The 14,058-nt window shown below is 50.4% G+C and overlaps 1 protein-coding gene across 2 annotated transcripts in view; it reads left to right on the top strand.

Annotated features, from left to right (window-relative positions):
- Nucleotides 1-14,058, top strand: part of Lhpp (phospholysine phosphohistidine inorganic pyrophosphate phosphatase) — an 84,046-nt gene that overhangs the window by 19,171 nt on the left and 50,817 nt on the right. Inside the window, exons 4-6 of one of the 2 annotated variants that reach the window (XM_050137097.1) lie at nt 6,804-6,867; nt 7,658-7,750; nt 10,226-11,719. In XM_050137097.1, coding sequence (XP_049993054.1) covers nt 6,804-6,867; nt 7,658-7,750; nt 10,226-10,312 — 244 coding nt within the window. In that variant the 3' untranslated portion in view covers nt 10,313-11,719. Of the gene's footprint in view, nt 1-6,803; nt 6,868-7,657; nt 7,751-10,225; nt 11,720-13,392; nt 13,485-14,058 lie in introns of those variants that run through there. The other variant, XM_050137096.1, reaches the window with a different exon arrangement.

Genomic DNA, 14,058 nt, shown 5'->3' on the forward strand with positions numbered 1-14,058 from the left:
TATTGCTATTTTATGTGTATAGTTGTTTTGCCTACATGCATGTCTATACCCATATGTGTGTGGTGCCCGTGGGGGCCAGAAGAGAAAATCAGAAAACTGGATTTACAGACTGCTGTTAGCAACCATGTGGGTGCTGGGGATTGAACCCAGGTCCTGTGGAAGAACAGCCAGTGCTCCTAACTGCTGAACCATCTCTTCAGCCCTAGTACCCACCTTCTTACGTTCAACTCATGGGTCTCTGGAGGACAGTCAGGATGCAAACCCTAGCACCTACTTTTTCTTTAAAAAGAAGGGGGGGTGTTTACTTAACGTCTTCCTCTCTCCCGCTTTCCTTTCTCCCCTATTTACTTTGTTTTAATTTTGTGTGTGTGTGTGTGTGTGTGTGTGTTTTGCCTACATGTGTGTATATCTGCCACGTGCATACCTACTACCCCTGGAGGTCAGAAAAGGGTGCTGTGTTCCTTGGAAGTGGAGTCATTGCTAGTTATGAGCTGCCATGTGGGTGCTAGAAACCAAACCCAAGTCCTCTGTGAGAACAAATGCCCTGAACTGCTGAGCCATCTTTCCAGCCCTGTTTTGTTTTGGTTTTGGTTTTTTTATATTCCCAGGTTGGCCTGAAGCTGCTTATATTCTATATAGTTGAAATTGATCTTCAGCTTCTGATTCCCTTGCCTCTACCTCTCGATCTCTGGAATTACAGGCATTGCCATGACGACCAACAAAGCACTTTTCCCCTCACATTAGGTACTGGGTATTGAACTCAAGGCCTTGTACATTGCCAGGCAAGGCTGGACCACTGAGCTATATCCCTAGCCCTGCTGGCATCTTTCCTTACCGCCAAGATAGCATATGCTCATTGAAGAAAACCTAGAAGTCACAAGCCCAAGAAGAAGATAAAAGGTATTTGCAGTAGACTGTACAGCACAAACATCACCATGTGGGTGTGTGTCCTCGGATGAGTACTTGCAGATGCATGCATTCATCCGACGCTGCAAACATGACTGGATCGAGAGTTACCTAAGACACACACACTTCTGGAAGTATCTGTGAGGGTGTTTGTAGAGAGGTTTAACTGAAGAGTGAAGACTCGCCCTTAGGGCTGGAGAGATGGGCCAGTGGTTAAGAGACCTGGGCACTGGCTGCTCTTCCAGAGGACTCAGGTTCAAATCCCAGCACCTACATGGCAGCTCGCACTTGTCTGTAACTCCAGTTCCAGGGGATCTGACAGCCTCACACAGGAAAAACACAAATGAACGTAAAATAAAAATAAATTATGCATAAAAAAGTAGACTCACCCGTAAGTGTGGGTAGCGTCCCATGTCTTGGAGTCCTGGAGTGAAGAAGGAGAAAGGAGAATGCTGAATTTGCCCAGCGTTTGCCCCTCTCTGCTTCCTAACCGTGGATGCAGCGTGACCCAGCTGCTTCACGCTTTTGCCCCCATGCCTTCTCCACTGTGGTGTTCTGTACCCCTCAGACTGTGAACCCCATTTCCTTCCTTCCTTGTTATATAGTTGGTCACAGCAACAAGAAACGGAACCAGTGTAGGCTTGGCCTTGTTTTAACACTTGTGGGGTTCTTTTTTTTAATCTATTTTTTGTGTGTATGTGTGTGTATGCTTTTGCATGTGTATGGGTACACATGTGTATGTGTATGCATGTGGAGGCCCAAGGTTATTGTCAGGAATAGCATCCTCCATCTTCTTCTACCTTATTCAGTGAGGTAGCATCTCTCAGTCAAACATAGATCACAACAATGGTCCAATTTGTGGGTGTCTCTCCCTTCCTAGGCTGGAATTAGAGGCGGGCCACCATGTCCACCAGACGTTTATGTGAGCTGGGGATCTGACTCCGCTCCTCACGCTTGTACAGCAAAGGGTTCAAACACAGAGCCTTCTCCTCAGGCCCCTGGTGCCTGTTTCCTACACTCACCAAACAACACCTTGTGAATGACAAGTACCACAGTGACCAGATTATCTCTGTGACACAGTTAATCCGCCTTGTGACTGTCCTGGGGTTATGTTCAATGCTCCCTACTGTTGGACAGTGAGGTTGTTTCTTATTGTCTGGGACAGTAAGCTATGATCGAGTGTCTTTGTCATATCAGATGAACTCAGAGACCACTAAAGGAAGATTTTTAAGTTTTTTTTTCTTTCCTTTTATTTATTTATTTTGATACGGGGGGGAGGGGTCTCACTCTACCCAGGATGACCTATACTCTCAGCAATCCTCCTGCCTTAGCCTCTCAAGTGCTGTGATTACATGTCTGAGCTACCAGTTGTGGCTGCAGTTTGAGCTTCATGATACATGCTGCCCAGCTCACTTCCAGAAGGCTGGACATGTGTAGCCTGGTCAACAGAAACAGCACTAAAAGTTCGGAGTCTCACACTCTTGAGGTTGCATGATGCTTTGGGGTTCCTGCTTTAGCCTGGTAGGCAACAGGGCTTCCTGCTGGGCCCTCATGCCCGTTGCTCTAGGCACACTTGACCTGCTTAGCTCACTGACATGGGCCCTGCCCTTGGATGTTTTAGTGGGCAAACCTGCACTGGAAAATGCACATAATGAAAAAGCAGTATTCTGGGTCATTTATGTCTATATATTTTTGATGGATTTTTATCATTGCTAAAGGTTATTCCAGATTGAGTAATGGCTTAAATAAGTACACTAGTGAAAAAGATGGAAACAGGAATTGCTTGCTCTTGGCTGGGTGATAACTTCAGCAGACACAGCAGTCGGGGAGGGTTGATTTGATACGAGCGGGGCCTCCAGCTCCCTAGATTTTGACTTGGGTGAAGGGTGGCATGTTTCAAACCCGGAGAAAGGTTCCAGAGGGTGGTGGCTTCTCTAGGCAGCCCCGGGGTCCAGGAAGAGCTCCTGTCATGACAGTGAAGGCTGGGGTGGCCTCCCTGAGGGTACAGGGAGGCAGGATGTCCCCCTTCTTGGAATGGAGTGATTTACATTTGGCATCTGTGTGGACTGAGAGAGGGAATTGCCTTTGTAATTTCTCCTGTCATGCCGCCATCAGAAAATTAAGCTGTTTACTCTACAGACTATGGAGGTTAATGGCTCTTCTGGGAGAGGTCAAGTGGTCATTTTGCAGGGAGGCCGCACCGAGGAATGGGAAACGGCAGGAGAACGAAGCATAAAATCAGATCTGACTGCTCCCCGTGCCCCGATCTCCCAGTGCTACAGTGGCCCTCAGTGGCTGGAGGTCCCAGGGCCCTCCCAGGCCCACAGCAGGCCACACTGTGCCATAAAGGAAGGAAAACTATATCCGGTCGCTAGTGAAGGGGTGTAAATCCGATGCCGATTGGCTGCTCATCTTAAAGGGAACGGTGTTTACAGCCAAGTGGAGTTTTGTTTTCCTGAATGAATAAGAAATAAAGATTGTGGGCTCTCTAAACATCAGCTCAGATTCAGTTTAAAAAAGAAAGTAAACCAGGCAGCAGTAGTGGCCCAGGCCTTTAATCCTAGCACTCGGGAGGCATAGGCAGGTGGATCTCTGTGCCTTCCAGGCTCACCTGGGCTTCAGAGTGAGTTCCAGGACAGCTAGAGCTGTTACACAGAGAAACCCTGTCTTGAAAACCAAAATCAAAAACAAAAAGTAAGAAAGAAAATTGGGAGGCGGTGAGTGGGGATGTAGCTTAGTTGGTAGAGTGTTTTCCTAGCATGCGGGAACCACTGGGTTCCGTTCCCCAGCACCATATATGAGGTAGTGGGGCACAGCTGTAACCCCAGCACTTGGGGGGTGGAGGCAGAAGGACCTCTGTGAGTTGGAGGCCAACCTGGTCTACAAAGAGTGCCAGGCCAGCCTGGGTGTGTAGAGGGACCCTGTCTCAAAAGCAAGCCTCTGCTGAGAAGCAAGGAGGAGGGTGGGATTAAAAGTTCTTATTTTAGCTGGGCAGTGGTGGCACACACCTTTAATATCAGCAATCTGGAGGAGGCAGAGGCAGGCAGATCTCTGAGTCTGAGGCCAGCCTGGTCTACAGTGCGAATTTCAGGATAGCCAGGGCTACATAGAAAAATACTGTCTCAAAAAATTTTTTTTAAAAAAAAGGGTTTTATTTGGGATTTCTGAAAATCCCTTTTCTCTGGCTCAGAAGGTCATGTGATTTGAAACACCCTGAAGTTACTTTAGAATAAACCTGTAGATCCGAGGCCAGCAGAGCTGTGTTCCAAGGACTCCTCAGGGGTGAGATTTCCAAATGACAGGGGCTTGTTCCTGTCCATCCAGTCTCCTGTGTCCTCCGGCTGGCCCCGGGGCAGCCTGGAAATCCCCAGAATCCTCCGCAGCAGACAGCTGCCCCTGTTAAAGTTTTGTTTTGGAAGTTTCTGTTTGCTTCTTGCTGAGTGTCTTCTGTTCTGAGTTAGGTCTGTCCCGGCTCTGTCCTCTGCCCAACCCCTTTCTACTCACCCTTTCCTTTGGAAGGACCCTGATAATCCTCTCCTGGAGTTTTTCTCTGGCTACCCATTGGAACAAGGCTGGGAGTCTCTGGGAGCCTCTGAGAGCCCTTGCCCGTGGAGGATGGCTGCCCGCGGAGGATGGCCTAACTGTGGGTGTGGAGGTGGGCCACTGTGGACCCCATCAGGTGCTCTGGTGATCCCAGATGCTCCCTGGTCTCCACACTCCTTCCCCTCACTCAGGACACAGCTTTAATCGTCTATTCTGAGGGATGCCTCTGTCCCCCATTCATGCAGCTCGCCATGTTTGCGCTTATAGTTTCCCTGTGGGTCTGTTTATGCCTCCTCTACACTGGGAGTCCAGGGGTGCCTGCCAGGTCTCATCGTGTCCCTGAGTCCTGCAGAGTCCTGGGCTGAGTAGGGTAAGCCACCTGTCACTCAGACAGCACAGCACCTCTGTGTCTCCCTCTGCTGGCCAAATTCTGTTTATCATTCTCCAGTTCTTTGAAACTCTGGACTAAGGAAATAGTCATTATAATTTATTGTAAAAATAGAAAAAAAAATGAAGGAAACACTTTTAAGTAAGTGTATGTGTGTCTCTCTGTCTTCCTATTTGCCTATGTCTGTGTATCTGTGAGTGTAGGAATGTTCATGGAAGGGTGTGTATGAGGAGGTCACAGGTGTGTATGTGGTGTGTATGTGTCTGTCTGTCTGTCTGTCTGTGAGTGTAGGCATGCCCATGCCAGGTGTGCATGTGGAGGTCACAGATGTGTATGTGGTGTCTGTCTGTCTGTCTGTGAGTGTAGGCATGCTCCTGATAGGGTGTGCATGTGGAGGTCACAGGAAAGCCTCAGCTGTCGCTCTTCATCTTCCACCTTGTTTGATACAGGGTCCCCTTTGTCGTTTGCCTGGCTAGCTTCTGGGACTTCCTCTGTCTCTGCCTCTCATCTAACCCAGGAGTGCTGGGGTCACGGACACCCGGTGTCACACCTAGGTTCTGTGGTTTCTGGGGCTCTGCAGGTCCCCATGCTTGCACCACAAGTGTTCTGCTCACTGAGCCACCTCACCAACTTTGGAGATGGTTAAAGCTGTCGGCATGCAAGCAAGAGGGCTGGAGTTGGAATCCTCAGAACCCACATCAGTGCCAGGTTCTCCTGGCATTTTCTCACAAGCACACAGAATTCTCCTCACGCAACTCCATTCTCAGACCATGTTCCAACACATACACAGGAAGAAAAGAAAAAGACTAAGGTAGGATCTGCTGTGTATCCCAGACTGGCCTAGAATTGACTCTTCCCCTGCCTCAGCCTCCTGAAGACTGGATTACAGGACTAGCACCAGCAGGCCTGGGGCCTGTATTCGTTTTTCCACTGAGCTCCTGTCTCAGGGCCTGTGTTCCAGCTCCAGTGAACAGCTTACAGGAGACTTCTCCAGCCTGCCATTGAGTGGTGGTTGTGTTCTGGGCATATATGAGGAACTTTTATTGTTATTGTCCAAGCTTCACAACAGCCCTAGATATGGATGGTCGTTTCTTTTGACCATTTTAGAGGTGAGGAAGCTGAGGTCTAAAGGCTTACATAGCCCAAAGTCCCTGTTAGAAAGCTGAGAGGGGTCTGAATGTTGGAGCCAGCCTGCGTCTCTCTCCTCTCGTCCTCAGCACACATACTTAGTTAATGTCCCCTGCTGGAAGGGAGAGAAAGGAGGGAAGGGAAAAACTGACAGGGATGGTCAGACCTAATAATTCTAAACTCAGATCCCCGTGCCATTCCTGGGTGTCAGCGAACCTCATCCCTAGAACATGATGTGTAAGCCACCTTCTTGCTTCCTATGGTCACATGGAGAGCCCCAGGTATGGGTGGATGACTTTGCAGTCAGGACTCCTTGTACCTCGAGGCCTTGGTCTGATGTGGGATGGGCCGTGGGCACCTGGAAGAGCAGTGTGACCGTCTTAAGGAGGACGGCTCCCAGAGAGCCTGCGTTGTCTCTGCAGTTGGGCAGACATGCTTCTTGTCTTGTGGAAGCAGCTGGTGCCCCAAGAATCCTGGCACCTTGCCTGACCCCAGCTCACAGGGGATGTGGCAGGCCGCTGTGGAACTAATGGAGTTCTCTCCTCAGGCAGCAGTTAAGGGTTAATTATTAGCAATTAGGGAGTCAGCACATGCTCCGGGGGCCTGCCATCCCTTCCTGGAACACGGGTCACTTGTCTTCCTCTGTGTTAGTAACTGGATCCATCTGTCCCCCTTGGGTCCCCGGTTAATCATTGCGGTAGGGTCCCCACAAGGCCAGCGGCAGGGGGCTACTGGCTGAATGACCCATGTGGCCTCCATCAGTCACTCTGAGCATGGCGTCAGTACTGACCCGCACCTGTGGCTCTCTGCTTATCTCTCCCCTTCTGCTCTCTTGCAGACGTTACTACAAGGAGACCTCTGGCCTCATGCTGGATGTGGGAGGCTACATGAAGGCACTCGAGGTACCCGCCATGATCTGTCCCATGCCCTCTTCAGGCTTTCTGGAGAAGAGGGAGCACTTTACATACAAGAAGCCTTTCATGTGTAGGGTTTCTAGCCGCACACTCCCTCCCCTCTGGAGCTGGCTCTCCCATTGCCTGGGTCACCACACAGTCAGTCACATGTGTGTCATTCTCTCATCCCAACCCCGGCCAACCTCCTGGTCATCTCTCCCAGCATGCTCTTCTCTGACTCCTGGATGCCTCCTTCCTGGCCCTGTCATACCTCAGGCCTCATGTGTCCCCTCTGGCCTCATTCCTGAGCTGACCCTCTGGGTTACAGAAACATCTGCGGCCAGACCTCTGGAGTTCACTTTGACTGTGGCCAATCAGTTAGCCCTGCCTAGACTCCTACCGACCACTCCCCTGCTCACCTGTGCCCAGGTGGGTGGATTGAATCCTGTCCCCTTCAGGAGGGCCTATGATCTGCTTGGAGGTGGGCAACAGGGAGAGGCAAGAGAATGGAATTCTAGCTGAACAGGCAGGCGAGGGCCCTGGTCTCCTGCCCCTCGGGAGCCTTGTGGCTTTGCCAGGTATGGTATGCCACTTTGCCGTGGGCAGCCTTGGAGTGGGTGGCGGAACTGGAGGCAGGACACCTGTTGTGGAGTTGTGACAGTCTTGTCCGTGAGATGTCTCTGAGGCCCATAGCATCCTGCTTTGTGAAGGATCTTAGCCATCATGAGACAGTCTCTCCCATGCTTGGTCACCTTCCCGTTCCTGATCTCAAACCCATGCTATGCCTTTTCTTTGCCAGTATGCCTGTGGTATCGAGGCTGAAGTGGTGGGGAAACCTTCCCCTGAGTTCTTCAAGTCTGCCCTACAAGCCATCGGGGTGGAAGCTCACCAGGTACGAGTGGCAGAATTGCCTTTCTTTAAATTTTTTAAATGACATTTACTTATTTCTTTTGGGTGTGGGATCATGTGAGTTCATTCTCTCCCTCCACCAAGTGGGTGGTAGGACTCGAACTCAGATCGTCAGGCTCAGCAGCAAGCGCCATTACCCACTGAGCCATCTTTCTGTCCCAGAACTCTTCTAACTGAGGAATCAGAGAGTTACTTGCCATGTGTCCCAACAACTAGATCACACGTGGTCCCCTCTTGTAATGTTTACCCCCCCTTAAAAAAAAACAAATGTTTTCCTTTCTTGTGTTATATGTATGTGTACATGTGCATGCATGAACATGTATGTAAGTTGCAGGTACACGTGTGCCACAGTGTGCATGTGGAAGGCAGAGGACAACCTCGGGTGTTAGTCCTTATCTTGTCCTCTGTTTGAGACAGGGTCTCTCTTACCTGCCACTGCATATGCCGAGCTAGCTAGCCAGTGAGTTTCCAGGGACTCTCCTGTCTCTGTCTCCCATCTCTGCACAGGATCACTGGGATTACAGATGTGTGCTGCTGTGCCCAGGTGCACATGGATGCTGGGGATCAGAACTCAGGGCCTCATATCTGCACAGCAAGCACTTTTCCAACTAAACCATCTCCTCAGCCCCAGAACTAATTTTTCACTCTCATGTTTTAAAGCAAATCTCAGGTCTGTTGTATCCTTTCATGTTAAAAAAAAACATTCCTTTTAAAATGGGGCATTTTAACAGTAGAACCCCAGGCGGTGACCCAGGAGCACACAGAAAGATGGCGAGTTTCTTGGCCCCTTGGGACTACAAACCCCGCCATCTACTATGGCCGCTAAAGGGTGGAAGTAGCAGGAAAGTGCAGGCGTTGATATGGAAAAGCTGGAGCCCTGTGTCCCAGGACTGTGAAGGAACAGCACTGTTTGGAAGGGAAACTTCGGTGGCTTCTTCAGGATTAAATGAGTCTGCTGTCTATACCTGCGATGGCGCTCCGAGGTGTAGACACAGATGAAAGGAACTGGGCATCCAGATAACAACCACCACCATGCAGGGTCTGAGGGTAGCTCAGCGGCCAAGCACCTGCCTAGCAAGAGCAAAGCCCTGGTTTTGAGTCCCAGCACCACAGAAACAAGCAGTCCCCTAAAACCATTTCCAGATGTTTGTGGAAGCTGCATTTACACGAACTAAAAGGATGAACAGAACTCATGTCTGCCAGCCCCCAGCGAATGGGTCAGCAACATGTGCCCCACTCGTACAGTGAAACGTTAAGTCATAAAGAGGAGGAATGAGCCAGGAACAGGGTCTGCCAAGGGCAGGAAGCCTGGTGCAAAAGCATGCCTGGAATCCTTAGAGAGGGCTAGAGCAGGCAAGCCCACAGAGGCAGAGAGAGTGGACTAGTGGTACCAGAGGTTAAGGTGGGCACAGCAGGAATGTCAGTTCGTAAGTCCCTGGTCTCCAGTGAGTGATGGAAATGTTCTAGAGCTCAGGCTGGTGTGATAGCTTAGTGAGTAAAGTCACCTACAGCCAGACCTGGTGACTAGGCCTCACAGGGTGCGAGAGAACTGACTCCCAGAACCTGCCTGCTGACCTCCCTATGTGTGCTGTGCTGCACACGTGCGCTTCGTGCCTGGCGTGTGGCAGGCTAATGCAATCTGAGTTTAAACACAGTACCCATGCCTTTTCCCAACTGTCAGTCTCTCCTGGCTCCAGCCTGCCGTTTTGTTGAAAGGCTTGCTGTGATTATTTAAATCTCGGGATATGTAGACATTATAAGACAGAGTTTTACATAACGACATGCACACACAAGTTAAAATCCCTGACTCTGTATTTGTGTGTGTGTGTGTTTAACGAAAGTGCCCTGTGAAGGGCTGCAGGCTGCTCAGGTGCCAGGCTGTGGTATGCCTTGACTGTCCTGAACTGCCCTAATCAATAGAGTCGTCACTGCCGTTCTCTTGGTAGTGGCTCTGCAGAGGTGCTTTGGGCCTGAGCTCCAGCGGTGGCAGCCCCTAATCAGCGATCCATGGCTTTTGCTGTGTTCGTGTTTGTCCTTGTAAATATACTAGGCCATGGTGGAGATGGCTTAGTGATGTCACCTCCGAGTTTCTGAGGTGTCTGGAGGCTGAAGGTGTAAATATGTCTTGAGGACTCTTCATGCGGGGTGTGTGCCTGCCTGCCTCACTGTGTCCTTCCCTGTGATGGGGGCATTGTCTGCCCAGCAGAACCCGGGGAGAGCTGACAGCTCACGAAACACAAACTTTCCTGGGAAGCCCCTGGGCCCTGAAAGCCGGTCCTCCAAGCACGTCGCCTGTTAGGCTCTGTTTTTCAGAGCACCCAGGATGTTGGAGGAGAGACCTGCAGGCAGGCAGTGTTGAAGGAACAGAGGATCTCCTTTTTGAGCCCAGACTGGCTTCTACCTCACTGCATAGACAATGATGACCTTAAACTTCTGATACTCCTTCTCGGTCTCCCAGATTCCAGGATCCACCCCTGCTTGGTGTACTGCTGGGGAAGCAGAGTGCAGGTTTCCATATGCACTGGACGAGTGCTCTGCTGGCTGACCCACATGCCCAGCCCCAGAGCCTGCTGTACAAATCCAAACGACGGAACTGCCTTAGAGGGTGACAGCGCCCGCAGCTCTCTGCATCCCTGGGCTCTCTTGGAATGCGGTCATTCAGTTTTGAATGTCTGTCTCCCCTGTAGCACATCACCGTCACCGGCAGAAAGGAGTAAAAGCCAGGCCTGACAGGTGGAATTTTATTTCCCCCGACGGTGCACCTCTTGACCTCCATCTTCTTGCCAATGATTTTTTAAATCCTAAATGATTTGGCAATAATTGCTCCTCTCGGTGTGATTATTGCCCTTCACTGATGGTAAATCTGGAAATTCCCCAGGGTTCCGAGAGCGTTTTGGTATGCAGAGCCCACAAGCTGGCCCAGACAGGCCTCACTGCACATCCCACTGGCTGCCTGTGTCTAGCCCCAACTCCCTGCCACCCACCTCTCCACTTCCTGGGGTTCTGCCCTGTGCTGGCATCATGTCGTCATCCCAAGCATCCATCCCACAGACGCTCTTCCATGTGTGATAACACTGCCTCCGAGGGATTAATTTTTTTCCTGAAACCATCTTCATGGACCACATCAAAAATGGCAGCCCAAGAGGGCCCTGAGAAGGCGATTCCCTCTGTCTGTTGTGTGTGTGCATGCACACGTGTAAGAGTTTGTTTCGAGGCAGTATTTCATGTATCCAGGCTGGCCTTGAATTCACTGTGTAGCTGAGGATGACCTTGAACTTCTGATCGTTCTGCCTCTACCTCCTAAATCCTGGGATTACAGGCACACACCACCCCACTTAGTGTATACAGTGCTGGAGCTCGAACCCGCAGCCTTGTGTATACTAATGAAGAACTCTACTGACTGAGCTATGGCCCTAGCCCACGTGTACACACGGAAGGTGCCAAGCATGGCATGCAGTAGGTAGGGTGTGCATTTCATTTCTAGGAAGTCCAGTCCCACAAAGGTCCCAGCGCCTTTGGCAGCAGCGGATGAACCTGAGCTGGGACCTTTGAGTTTTCAAAGGCTGAATCAACAGTTTTGGAATGGCTCCTTTAGAGGGAGTCAGCAAGCCACGACTGTCCATCTGTACCCGAGGCCACTCCGAACAAGTTGTTGGAGAGTCCTGATGCTTCGGAGTCTCGGTTCATTGCGTCACTGTACCCCATGCTGTCCCACTGCAGCGAATGCTACCCACGGCTGGGTCTTCCCAGGTGGCCGGATGGTTTCTACACTGCTGTATGAAAGTTGGTAGAAAACAAAGCAAAAAACCTCCACTCTGGGGGCTGGAGAGATGGCTCAGCGGTTAGGAGCATTGCCTGCTCTTCCAAAGGTTCTGAGTTCAATTCCCAGCAACCACATGGTGGCTCACAACCATGAGGTCTGGTGCCCTCTTCTGGCCTGCAGGCATACACACAGACAGAATATTGTATGCATAATAAATAAATATTTAAAAACAAAAAACCTCCACTCGAGCTCTCACCCCACCCCCACCCTGGCCTGCCCCAACACTGACACTGTCTCCTAGAAAACAGTTCCGTGTTTTGCTGTAGCTGGGCACTATTACATGCTTAGGATTTCTTTAAGCTGACTTTTTTAAAAGTTTAGTGAGTTTTAAGAGGAACTTTATAAGTGGAAGACGAGCGTGTCTTGGCTTTCCGTAATATCCTAAGAGTAAGCACCATGTGATTATTGGGGACACTGATGGAGATCAGTTGTCACCAGTATTTTTAACATTATCTGTGAGACACAGGAAGGAGGCGGAAGAGAGATGAGAGAAGTCCAGGGAGGGATTTCGAGTGCGCACTGCTCCCTGGCGCCCTGTGCCTCGCAGTGGTTCCTCTCTTTGCTCTGCAGTCCTGCTCTGCTTCTTTCCCATGTATTCCTTTGCTGTTCCTCCTCCCGTCACCCTGCGATCTAGTCCCCTCCTTCACGTGGTGGCCTTTCTCATGTCAGGACCTATAATCACACATGTATATAAATGTGTGCCCCCCGACATGTATAATTTCAACTTCAGATTCTGCTTATGAGAGGAAACACGCCATATTTGCCCTTTTTAAGTCTGGCTTGTCTTCCTTATTGTAATGATTTCTAAGTTGCATCTATTACGGGTGCCTCCATTGATACCATCATGCCGGAGACCAAGCCTTTGGGGGACAACCTCAAACCATGTCTACACCACAGTGGCTGCCTTTTTGCTCTGTCCTCCCATGGCCTTTGCTGGGCTTATATGGAGGCAGCTGTGGGGTCTCTTCCTCCTCCAACGAGAATCAAGAACCGCTCCACCCTTGACCCCATGGAATCTAAACTACCTTCATTGAAGTGATCTCTAAGCACTCACCCTGGGGCTCAGGCCATGCTGACTTTGCAGGATACAACTCAGCCCATAATATCCTCCCCACACATGTACTGTGTCGACACTGAAGGCAATGAGGCTGGGTTTGTCGCTGAGCCACCTCATGCACTTGCTGGGCCTCAGAAGACACACCCTTCCTTGTTTGATGTCCGGTGCCTTGAGGACTGTTGGTTCTGAGAGCCTGCCTGTTTGGGGGGTGGTTTCAGGTGGTAGCACTTAGCTCCACAGAGTCTTCTGAAACCCTACCCAGTAGGCAAATATTTCTTGTGGGGGGGGCAGGTGTTAGATTTTGATTTTTACACATCGTCATTTGACGTTTGAAAGTAAAACCTTCTGACCTGGGACTATAAAGACTTGCCAGACTTGGATGTAGTTTTCCCAGCCCAGTCACCTGATCACAGACGAGTACTTAGCATCAGGGGAAATGCCGTCTGCTCAGTCTGCACAGAGGCGGGTGCCCCTCGAGGCGCCAAATCACTTTGACGGTTGCTGATTGATTTCACATTGGATAAATAAACTGGTCGTGGCCCAGGGGAGCAGCGGGAGATATATTCAAGGTGGGTTGACTTTAAATCAATACGGTGACAATATTATCTTGTTTAATTTGGATGATGGTGGCTTTAAACATCAAATCAAGCAGTTTATTATGTCAAGAAAAAAAAGAGAAAGCTATGAAGAGCCCAGGAATAAAACTTTCCTGACATAACTTCTGAGACTATTTCACTACTGACAGGCCGTCATGATCGGTGATGACATCGTGGGCGACGTCGGCGGTGCCCAGAAGTGTGGAATGAGAGCATTGCAGGTGCGGACCGGGAAATTCAGGTCAGTGCCCACGGCCACTTCATTTTCCTGCTCTTCTCTGGCCCTTCCCAGAATGCCAGCCTTCTCGACTTGGGGGTTTTCTTTCCAAACAAACAAAACAGTATGTGGACACTCATGGCCTTGTCTGTAGCTGGCCCCTAAGCACCAGTGCGGCTGACCTTCGTAGTAGAAATCACTGTCTTTCATTGCGTGGTGGTGGTGAGGCAGCTCTCGGAGCAGAGCCTGAGCTTCAAGCAGACGTGGATCTGTGTGGAGTGGGGATAAGTATGCGAGGCTCTGCCTGTCCTAGTCCTGCCGTTAGGGAATCATGGTGGGTTGTCCATGCTGCTTAGGGCAGTGTGCTCAAAACCTTTGTAGCCACTGAGGTTACGACTGGCCTCATGCCATCCAGCCACGTTCCTTCTCCTTTCGCTCCACCTTCCCCAGCCTGCAAGAGGCACAACACCTAGAGACCTCAGGGTTACTCTGGGTCTGAAGTTCATGAACAATTGCTAGGAATTGGGCAGTTGGATCTGCCTGTGGTAACTGGGCTGTGACTTGGCTTAGCCATTGAGAGTGTCTTAGGCATCGACCG

The sequence above is a fragment of the Alexandromys fortis genome, unplaced genomic scaffold, assembly GCF_014885135.2.
Source record: "Alexandromys fortis isolate MF-2015 unplaced genomic scaffold, M_Fortis_MF-2015_v1.1 scaffold_3, whole genome shotgun sequence".
NCBI classification, from domain to species: Eukaryota; Metazoa; Chordata; class Mammalia; order Rodentia; family Cricetidae; genus Alexandromys; species Alexandromys fortis.